At 39.3% G+C, this 11,522-nt stretch overlaps 1 protein-coding gene across 1 annotated transcript; it reads left to right on the forward strand.

The window, feature by feature from the left end:
- Window positions 1–1,841: 1,841 nt before the first annotated feature.
- On the forward strand, window positions 1,842–11,141 carry LOC124183678 (ATP-binding cassette sub-family C member 4-like). Its single transcript, XM_046572458.1, has 16 exons — window positions 1,842–1,969; window positions 2,228–2,338; window positions 3,659–4,040; window positions 5,061–5,192; window positions 5,465–5,656; window positions 5,728–6,036; window positions 6,118–6,579; window positions 6,669–6,974; window positions 7,046–7,180; window positions 7,386–7,902; window positions 8,301–8,531; window positions 8,770–9,006; window positions 9,091–9,353; window positions 9,433–9,878; window positions 10,405–10,534; window positions 10,627–11,141. Exons 1-16 carry the CDS (start codon window positions 1,896–1,898, stop codon window positions 10,816–10,818), a joined length of 4,119 nt encoding a protein of 1,372 aa, XP_046428414.1. The 5' UTR covers window positions 1,842–1,895; the 3' UTR covers window positions 10,819–11,141.
- Window positions 11,142–11,522: the final 381 nt, after the last annotated feature.

Below are 11,522 nucleotides of genomic sequence, written 5' to 3' on the forward strand. Positions count from 1 at the left end.
ACAATTGTCCGTTATTGACTCGCAATTTATGGAGTAGGAGAGGTGTGAATATTATTTCATGTTCACCTTGCGTTCGCACTTGTACGCCAAAGACAACGCGTTGAGGTATTCTAGATTCTTGTTCCATTGGTTTATCCTTTCATTCGTCCATTTATCGCCACGTGTAACGATAATCGAAAATCAGGTACAAGAAATTGTAAAATTATTAAATACAGAAAGTATAACTATATTAGTATTGCAATTTGAAGGTGTCGTAAAAGTAATTACAGTTTTTCGACCTGAGAAATTGTTCAACGAATTAGTGCGTTCCTTCTACTCCCCAACCCTTCCTTGATCTTTATTTACAATTTTACCGTGCAAATTTTATTATCTTCAATATTTTCGAATTTACATTGCGTGTCATACGTTATAAAGTCGTCAGCGCCATCTTACGACCTTTTGTTGTTAAACAAGGCAAAGGGGCGCATATTTTACTTTTGATCATATAAAACATGAAAATATAATCAGAAACGTTGAAATTTAATAAAATTTGAATTAACAGCCAAAGGTCGTATACTGGTAGATACGACCTTCTGCTACTGATACAACTATAAAAACATATGTCGAGTAATTCCGTAACGTCGTATCGGCAAAAAATAATTTTTTTCACTTTATTTCTCGGCTCAAGTATAAATTAATCACCTAAAAGAAAAAGATCGTATGTTCTGGTAGATACGACTTTTTGGCTCTGATGAAAATTGAAAAAATTAATTACTTACGGTAATTGCATAAAGGGTGAAACCGCAAAAAATTATTATTGTTATTTCTGTCATTCCGATAATAGATGATTTGAATAATCGGCGTTCAGAATGGTGGAAAAAAAAAACTAAACGCGCTTTTGCCACTAAAATTCCATTTTTGTTGGTTATAATCTTATGCCACCAGACACGTGACATGTCACACTTGTAATATGCACGGTTTTGAATGCATTTTTTAGGCTGTTCGTAAATAATTATTTTAAAAAACTAATGGCTATGGAATATCTTACAGAATATACGCGTAATATTTATTCCTCTCCGGCATTTTAATCGTTGCCCTCTCTACATCTTTTATCTTGCTTGAGGTTATATTACACGGACAAGTTATCAAAAAATTATATAATATTTTCAGTCAATACACAACCTCTTGTGACGGACATCGTGTAAGCTGTTAACTTATTTTGCTTGAACTGGAGTTATAAAGATGATTCTGCTCCTCACTTTTCCAGCCTCAAACGAATTCTTATCTCCACGAGAGAATTCGCGCAATATTGTTCAACACGGTAGTTGCGTAACCGAGCTTGCGATGACAATACATATTTGATTTCATTGACAAATCTTGAAAGCACGAGGATTACTTTTATAGTTCTCAATAATTATTATAGTTTAGCAAGTAATTTAATTAACTTAACTGACAACTTCAATAATTCATTAGCTTTCTAAACTCTTGTGTAAAAAAAGGTATTTATTATTTATTTTATTCACAATTCATTCGATTTTTATATGGTAAAAAATGTTTACGGAAATATTGAGGGAATAAGAGAAACAAAAACATCTATCAAATTAAGAGCCGAAAAGCTGGGGATAAAGAAAAGAGAAATATAGAAGGAAAAATAATCGAATACAAAGATTTGATTACTTGTTTTGTGAGTTAGCTATGAAGAATTGTGATGTTTTCGAATTTGACAAGCGATTAAAAATAAAAAGTCATAGAGTGAATTCCGAAAATAAAGACATCGGACTTTGTGCATTTCCATGATTTGAATTTTTGAATTCCACAGGCGAAAGAGAAGAGAGTGTAGTACATAAATTGGAAATTTTTGCAAGACATTGTTTCGCAAGTGGAAAAAGACCCTGTCCGGTTGAATAATTGTAAATATGGACAGAAGAGAGAAGACAAGCCGCAAAAATCCTAAGGAAACTTCGAACATATTGACTCGGCTGTTTTTTGGGTGAGTTCTGAAGATTCTTATTGCTATGTGTGCATTTTCTTACATTTCTTGCACATCTTTATCACCTATATTTTTACCAATATACGAGAGAACATATAAAATTTGGTTAAGTAAATTTCTGCAATGTAAGTGACAAAGCAAAAACTTTTATGCTATAATAGAATCATGTACAAGTGATAAAAATCAGACGATTCTATGAATAGTTTTTATTGGTAGGATAAAACTGTATAACACGAAAACAATTCACAATCCTTTCAGATGGATGGTACCAATTTTTTGGAAAGGTACAAAACGAGACTTGGAGGTGACAGATTTATACGATCCTTTGAAATCTGATGAATCCGAAAGCCTCGGGGATCGACTCGAAAAGTAAGCTCGGAAAATCTTTTTCAAACCATTTTCGTAATTATTCGATTACTGTTTTCCTAATCCGTTTTATTCCTCTTACAAAAAATGAGCGTCCAAGTCTTCAAGACATCGAAACGACGAATGGAATAATATAAGCTTTTGTCAAAAAAATTACACACGAAATTCTGGAATCAAAGAGCGATAAAGTAGGAGGGGGTCCTTTTGTTCAAAATTAAAAACGTGAGGTGAAACACTTTAAATTTCCTACAGCGGATAACTCACAGAGCAGAACGAAAACGGTATTAAATATTTGCCAGGGATTATTGAAGAAACTCTAGTTCATTGTTTGCAGAATTTATACGGGTACAATAAGTTGCAAAAATCCTCCTCGTGTTCAGTTCGTGGAGATAATAATGACGGGTACGATTCGGTCATACATGCATTATGTTTATACTCTATTTATTGTCGAAAAATTAAAAACGCTCGCTTCGTATTGCTGTATTTAAAAGTATCATAGAGATAAGAGAAACGCTCACATTAAACTCGTCATATTATCTCGACAGATTCAAGGCGTTACTTAATAGCGCAATAGTGAGTAACAATTTTCGTATCACTCAACGGTGAGATTGTATTTTTTAATCTCGGTGGAAGAGATGAATTTTTTTCTTCTTCACTTACATCTAAACCGGGAACAAAAATTGGAAACTCACATTTTTCTTTATTTTTTTTCAGATTTGAAAGCTTTACCACTCTGATTTTTCGTCGTTTCTCTTTCTTTCTCTGGTTTTATTTCACCCCCATCCACTTTTATCGACAATTTTTCTTTCCTTCTTTTCTTTTTTTCTTAAAATTAAATTTCTTGTCAGTCGAGCTTCTCGAAGCACACAAGTGTCGTAAGATTTTGCTATTACAATTTTTTCCTCTCTGTTTTGTTTTATGTTTTGTCCTGTGTCATCACAGTAAGTATAATTCTGTAATTTCGTCATGTGGCACAATCACGTGTAATATATGTATTTGCGTTACACGATGAAAATGTGAATGCCAACGAACCGTATAAAGCAACCGCAGACTTACTCACATAATTTCAGATGTGTGTCGAACAGCTGTAGACACACTGATAACCACTTGTGAGCTGCTGCTGAACAATTATTGACAAAGGTGTTGATAAGTAATAAGAGCAAAGACATAAAGATGAAGAACATGACAGAAAGAAATGAGGAATGATCTCGACGACTTTTGGTCACTCGAACGTTTCCTCATTCACAATAAGTCTGTGTACAATTTTCGGTTCATCGATGATGATTCATTGGTTTTTAATTCCTATTTTTTTACCTCGAGCAGAGAGTGGAAGAAAGAGCTGATGAAAGTTGAACTGGAGGAGAAATTGGCGAAAAAGAAAGACCCCAACAAGGCGGTGAAGTGTCGCCCAAGCCTTTTTTGGGCAATTGCGAGAGTCTTCTGGGTGCCATACATGCTTCAAGGGTTACTCTTCTTCATACAGTTAATGGGACTTCGCATAATACAGCCTACACTCCAGGGTTGGGTTATTAGATACTTCGACCATAGCGAAGATTCGATAACGAAAGACCAAGTGTTGATATACGCCGCTTGTTTGATCCTTGTCACCCTTGGCGTCGTCTTCATAACTCATCACACAACGCTGGCCACTCAGCAAATCGGGATGCGAGTCAGGGTCGCCTGCTGTTCCATGATATACAGAAAGGTGACGTCAGAATTGATTTCGTAATTTCGATTGTAAGTGAGAAAAAAATAAAAATAAACAAAAACCAGTGTCGGTACGAAGTAAGGAAGATTACCGATATTGGTTTGGGAAACGATGTGTGAATATTTCAAAGCGTCAAAATATTGAGATTTCATTTATTTTATTCAGTCGGGAGATAGGAAATCTGGGAAATCAAAATGTAGGTACGTGATATGGCAAAAAGATGAAAATCCAAAACCACGTTACAAAATAAGAGTCCAATTGTAGAATTGGAATATGACAGAAAAATCACCATTTCAAATTGTAATAGGAAAGAAGGGTCAAAATTTGGAATAGCAATATGCAGGTAGAAAAGTAAAAATATGTAGAATATCACTGTGACATTACAGTTAAATTGAAGAATTACATCTGTAAAGTATTAGGGTCAAATATAGAATCGCTATAAAAGAAAAAAGTGAGAATTAAAGATCGCATCATAAAACAGGGGACCAATTTTAGAATCGCAACATGACTGAAGGATAACAATACATAGAATCAGGGTGTAAAACAAAAGCTAATTAATTGACGAATCGAATCATAATGTATGAGCGTAAAAATTTAGAATTGTAAAATGATAGAGATCAAAATGTAGTCTTGTAATACGGCGAAATGGCTAGAATATAGAATATATAGAATCAGGTTATAAAACAATGACCAAACAGCCCAATTTTTACACAAAATGAGCGGTGAAACGTAGAATTCCTACGTGAAAAAGAAGCAAAAATACATTTTCGTAGTACAACATGATTGCAAATAAGTAAATTTCAGAGCGTAGAGCCGCGATATTGTAATTAAGGGGTTTGAAAAAAAAATCAAGTTTCCACTGTATTAAAATAACACAAAAACGTCAATATCGTCGCCAACTTTCACCTGCGATGATATTGTTTTGCTGTATCATTATATGATCTACGAAAATGTGTAACATTTTTTGATAATTCTGATGCATGTATATCTGACGACTAACTATTCTTTGTGTTTCAGGTTCTGCGCCTCGATCTGGCCGCAGTGAGTAACACGGCTGCTGGTCAAGTGGCAAACTTGATCAGTAACGATGTTGCCCGTTTCGATATGGTCCTTATGTTTCTTCACTACATTTGGATCATGCCAGTACAGGTAATAACAGATTTATGTTGAATTCTATGTTCTTGGCAGCTAAATAAATAATTAATCATTCTGAGGAGGGCCCCTACTCGGGCCGAAACGTTAACGAAATTTTACGTAACGCACTTACTGACCGCTCACCAATATTTACCACTTCATCATCAACCAGGTCAAGAATTCCAATCCTTCACAAATAACAAATTTCGCTTACCTGTGCTGATCTTTTTTATTCTTTTGTACTGTAAAACTGGTGCTCTACATTTGGCCCGTTCTCGTGATTCCAGGTCATTCTGATAGGGTACGTGATGTGGCAGTCAGTTGGACCAGCTGCCTTGGTCGGAATCGGCACAATGATGATGCAGACGATACCGATTCAAGGGTACTTGAGTAATCTCAGCGCCAAGTTCAGATCCAAGATCGCGGTGAAGACGGATGACCGAGTGCAGCTAATGAGTGAGCTCATTTCCGGTATCCAGGTAACAATCGGTTCATTCTAAGAGGTTGAATTAGGAGGAAGAATTCCACTTATGACCTTCTTCACATCCAGGTGGTCAAGATGTACTCGTGGGAAAAACCGTTCGAACTGTTAGTGTCGAAGGTTCGAGCCCTCGAGATAAAGCTGATCGCCTACACGTCGTACCTCAGAGGATTTTACCTGAGCATAATGGTTTTCTCGGAAAGAGTGACACTCTACTTGACCCTGATCACCTTTGTACTGATGGGAAATTATCTCACCGCTGACGTGACCTTCGTGCTGGCCACCCTGTTTAACGTTCTCCAATTGACCTGTGCAATCGCTTTCCCTCAGGCCATAATCCAGGCCGGTGAGACGGCGGTGTCGTTGAACAGATTGACGGTAAGAATTTACATCCACTCCCCATGGTTACCATTTTGATGCGAAATTTTTTTGTCCAACCAATCCGGTTCTATTTCTCAGGATTTCCTATTACTCGACGAAGTGAAATCCATGGAAAAATCCAATCATTATACGTTTGACCGCGCTGCCAGTCTTCAGCTCTCTGAAAAGACGATTGAGAAGGTTCCGCAGCGTGATCAAGGAGTTAGCATCGAACTGGTGAACGTCTCTGCAAACTGGGTGTACGGACAACTACCGCCAACGTTGTGCCAAGTATCGATGGAAGTTAAAAGCAAGTCACTGACAGTCCTCGTCGGCTCCGTCGGTTCGGGGAAATCATCTCTTCTGCATCTCATTCTGGGCGAGTTGCCCGTCGGTGCTGGAAGCCTGTCACTGTATTGCGGTGAGGGCAGCACGAGGACCAGGGTTGCCAACAAGGACATCCGGATCTCGTACACCAGTCAGGATCCTTGGCTGTTCTCGGCGTCCATAAGGGACAACATTTTGCTTGGTCAGCCGTACGACGAGACAAGGTACCAGGAGGTGGGTTCAAATCATTTCAAATCAGTCAGCACGTTGAGATTTCAATCGCTCAGCAAACCCACAATGAATTTTGGGCGACACTTTTCAAGGTCACCAAGGTCTGTGCTCTGCTAAAGGACTTCGAGCAGTTACCTCAAGGCGACCTGAGCTTCGTCGGAGAACGAGGCGCGTCTTTGTCCGGAGGACAAAGAGCTCGGGTTAATCTGGCCAGAGCCGTTTACAGGGACGCTGATCTGTACCTACTCGATGATCCACTCAGTGCAGTCGATGCTCGAGTAGGTCGTCACTTGTTCGAGGAATGCATTAATGGATTTCTGAAGGAGAAAACCAGGCTCCTCGTCACTCATCAACTTCAATATCTTAATCAGGCGGACAAAGTCGTCCTTCTTAATCAAGTGCGTTGAAACAAGTTTTTGCATACGATACGAGACTCGGAAGGTATCAGTCAAACACTGTTTTGTTTCAGGGCAATATCGAAGGTCAGGGCTCGTACGAAGATCTGTCCAAATCTGATTTCCACATTTTGGATTCGGAGGATTCGGAAGAACATGAGGAAGTCGATGTTATCGAAGAAAGCAAGGAGAAAAGTGTGGAGTTCGAGGTCGGTATATTCAGTAATCAGGAAATCAATTCACTCTACGAAGATCTTTTGAATTCTCCGCGTTAGTATCTGAAATTCTCTCTGATTCTCGTAACAAGTGTTGGATTCAGCAAAATTTTCTCGAGTCTTCCGAAAGACGATCTCCAATCTGCTCAGTCCGCTTCAAAAATAGAGCAGTAACGATAAGTGTCGATTCCGGTTTCAGGAAAAGTCAGTGACAGTGGAGAGCAACGGTGAACAGGAATTGAGTCCTGCGGGGAATGAAGAAGACGCTACGAGAGATGTGAGTGAGGAGGAAGTGGCAAAGGGAAGCATGTCGAGTAAGGTCTACTGGGGCTACTTTTTGGCGGGTGGAAATATGTGCACGCTAGGGTTAATGACATTAGCATTCATCATCGGTCAAGTGGCGGCGAACGGAAGCGACTACTGGGTCACGATTTGGACGAATCAAAACACCTTGTTGAAACAGAAGAATGAGGAAGAAAATTCAACCGGCGACTTCGCTAACATTGATTCCGTTTGGTTCGACGAATATGGACTGTTTAAAAGAGACATCGCGATATATATCTACACCGGGTGCATCGTTGGATCCATATTGGTACTCACTCTTCGCAGCATGATGTTCGTCACGGTCTGCATGAACGCTAGTCGCAATATTCACAACTCTATGTTCGCTAATCTGCTCAGGGCTACCATGCGATTTTTCAACACGAATCCGTCTGGTACGTAACACATTTTGTACTGAAAATGCGGATGATGGCAATCGAAAATATTCGGTGACCAGTACATCAAGCAATTACAACCTATTCATAAACCTTTGCAACAGTCCGTATCCAAGAAAACAATTTATGTCAACACTTCTGAGGTCAAGAAAATATTATTCAATTTCGTAACAGTTTCAAATTACTTTCCTTTTCTTCGTCAAATTCTTCACGTAAAAATTATGAAGTTCTCTTCATCTGGCCAATAAAATTCTCCCCACGATGAATCTGTGTTTGAATTTTGTCCTATCAATTTTCTTTTGCGTTTCTAACTCCTTTCGACACTGACCTGACCGCTTCGATAATTTCAGTCAAATAATAAAATTATAAATGACAGAGTGTTGTTTGATTGTTTGTAGGACGGATTCTGAATCGATTTTCTAAGGACGTAGGAGCCATGGACGAGCTACTGCCGAAGGCGATGCTCGAAGCAATTCAGATATTCACTGTCATGCTGGGAATACTGGTAATGGTTGCAATTGTCAACCAGTGGATGCTTATCCCGACTGCTATCGTGGGTACCATCTTCTACACTATCAGAATTTACTATCTTAAGACTGCGCAGGACATCAAACGACTCGAAGGGATAAGTAAGTTACGTTGTTGTTAACCAATTCCCATTATGCTACAGGTGTTGAGGACGAGAGACATACTTTCGTTTGCAAAAATTGACGCTCCTTTGCAGTAACAACACTTCAAGAGATTAGGAGATTAATGACTTGTGTATTTGATGAACATGAATCAGACTAATAATCGTCATAGTTTCGTTTAGAAATAATCCTTTTTGATGTCCTTTCTCAAACTAACTTGCATGCTTGACTATTTCAGCGAAAAGTCCCGTTTTCTCGCACGTCAGTTCCACCCTGGATGGCCTGACCACAATAAGAAGCCGAGGTGCTTTGGTAGAAGAGATGCTGAGAAAAGAATTCGACAGCTATCAAGACACGCATACCGGTGCTTGGTACCTGACCATAGCCGCTGCGACGGCATTCGGGTTCCTCCTCGACCTATTTTCGTGCATTTTTATCACCTGCGTTTGTTATTCGTTTATCCTGATGGATGATGGTTGGTTGCTTTTGTTGTTCAGATAATGAACAAAATCATGAAATGAATTGTGAGCTTCAAATTTCGCGATTCTTATCCATGCAGGAACCATTATGGGTGGATCAGTCGGCCTGGCCATTTCGCAATCTCTTATACTGACCGGAATGGTTCAATACGGAGTGAGGCAGAGCGCCGAAGTAATCTCGCAGATGACGTCAGTGGAGCGGGTTTTACAGTACACAAAACTTCCCCAGGAGGGACCTTTTACCACTGAGAAGCCTCCGCCGGACACTTGGCCTGAGAAGGGTGCCTTAGTGTTCAAGGACGTATCCATGAAGTACGCGAAGAACAAGCCACCAGTGTTGAAAGTGAGTTTATCGGGATCATTGGGTTCATCGAAGCACCGAATCGTGAGATAATGACCATGTCTCGATTATTCTTCCATAGAACCTGAACGTGGATGTAAAGCCTGGCTGGAAGATCGGCATAGTGGGAAGAACCGGTGCTGGAAAATCATCGCTCATTTCAGCTTTGTTTTGTCTGACTGGAGACGGACTTGAGGGCGAGATCCTTTTGGACGGGATCGACACGAAGACTGTTGGGTTACACGAGCTGCGTCCCCGGATCTCGATCATCCCCCAGGAGCCGATTCTTTTCTCCGCCACACTCCGGTACAACTTGGATCCGTTTGAGCAGTACTCGGATGCCCAGCTTTGGGACAGTCTCCGTGAAGTTGAACTCGGCAACGCCGTTCCATCGCTCGACTTCCGCGTAGCTGGGGGTGGAGCCAACTTCAGTGTTGGTCAACGTCAGTTGATTTGTCTCGCTAGAGCCATACTGAGGAATAATCGGCTGCTTGTTCTTGATGAAGCCACTGCCAACGTCGACCGTAGGTTAGTATGAACAGTGTTTCAGGCTCGTTTTCAATATCTTCTCATCTCCGATGCAGTCACTTTATGGTTCAATATTTATGTCCGACGTACGCATTCAGGGCACTAGACACCCGAATTACTCAAAGTCAAGTGATGTTAATTGATATTTATGGACTCGAATTCATATCAAGTCCCTTAGAGTTAATTGAAGGTATCCGAACTAAACTTGTGTTTACGGAAGTCATGACATCATTCGCAGTAACTTAAAGTTATTTAAATTCAATTGAAGCCTTTCAGTATCAATTCAAGTTATTTGACATCATTTGGTGTACTTTGAATTTATGAAGGACCACGAAATAACTAAATTTTTCAAACTTATTTCCGTTCATGTAGTCTCCTAACTCATCGTCGTTTGGAAGATTTTAAAATCATGAAGTCTTGAAGTAATGTGCACACCTGATGGTGGATACCTGACTGCCTAACCCCTAGGTTTCAATGTTGGGTTCCTTTAAGACGGTGAGCTCAAAATGCACTTCTCAATTTTCAGCACCGACGCCTTGATCCAGACCACTATCAGGAAAAGATTTGCCAACTGCACGGTTTTGACAATAGCTCATCGCCTGAACACGATCATGGACAGTGATCGAGTATTGGTCATGGCAGGAGGCAATATCATGGTTTGTAACTTCTTTAAATCAGTTATTCAATTTTGTCGAACTTGAGTGTTGAATAACTAATGTATCTTTTTGATTCTACTACGCAAACACAGGAGTTTGGCCACCCTCATTTGTTACTGCAAAATCCAGACGGTCACTTCTCGCGAATGCTTCAACAAACTGGAAAAGCGATGGCTGAAAAACTGTCAAGGATTGCCGAGAGTGCTTATCAGCTCAGCTCCGAATCTAGGGAAAAATCAAATGACAGCACAGTTATCAGAAGTGAAGAGATGACCAATTTATAGCGAAATTAAGCAAAATAGTCTAAATTATCGTGAATTTTAGTAACCTGCATACACGTATGCTTGTAAGCATGTAATGATCATTATTTTTGTCATTTTTAATTAATTAATTTTCATTACGAGTTTGTGATTATGATGTATAATATTGTTTCATCATGTAGTTACTTGTATTCGTTTTTTCATTTTTCACTATTCATTGTTACCTAACAACAACAGTCAGAAAAAAAGAACATATCATTATGTCGAGCAATCATGCATAGGTATTTTTAAAATTGTTAACACCCGTCCTGACACCTTATTTAAATAAATATATAGTACATAATTAAGCTATGATCAGTTGTCCAATATGAGATTTGACACTTGAATAGGTCTGATAGAAGATTTTCATTATCAATAACTTGGTCAAGATTCAGAACAATGTGATTGGTAGAAAAAACTAGCTCGATAGTCAAATTTGCGTAACATTGATTATGTGATTCGAAATAACCTACAGGTTACTTCATTAATATTATAACGTAGAGTTTTAGAACGGCTCGTCACAACGGCAAAGGACTGGAGAATCTTCCGGAAAACGAGTCCCTTGCGGTGCACTCCAAGCGAACTCGATAAAAAATAGGTAATAACTACTGGTAACTAGTTTCTTTTTTTTTGTATATTCTATAATTTCGGCGCGAGCAAACGAGGTACCAAGTCGACAACGATCCCGA

The sequence above is a fragment of the Neodiprion fabricii genome, chromosome 5, assembly GCF_021155785.1.
Source record: "Neodiprion fabricii isolate iyNeoFabr1 chromosome 5, iyNeoFabr1.1, whole genome shotgun sequence".
Classification (NCBI taxonomy): domain Eukaryota; kingdom Metazoa; phylum Arthropoda; class Insecta; order Hymenoptera; family Diprionidae; genus Neodiprion; species Neodiprion fabricii.

What these genes read in the sequence shown, in the direction of transcription:
- LOC124183678 (XM_046572458.1), top strand. Translation starts at nt 1,896, where the DNA reads ATGGACAGAAGAGAGAAGACAAGCCGCAAAAATCCTAAGGAAACTTCG. An exon ending in AGCTCATTTCCGGTATCCAG is followed by an intron (nt 5,657 to 5,727) that starts GTAACAATCGGT and finishes CTTCACATCCAG; the next exon opens with GTGGTCAAGATGTACTCGTG. An exon ending in AGAAAAGTGTGGAGTTCGAG is followed by an intron (nt 7,181 to 7,385) that starts GTCGGTATATTC and finishes TTCCGGTTTCAG; the next exon opens with GAAAAGTCAGTGACAGTGGA.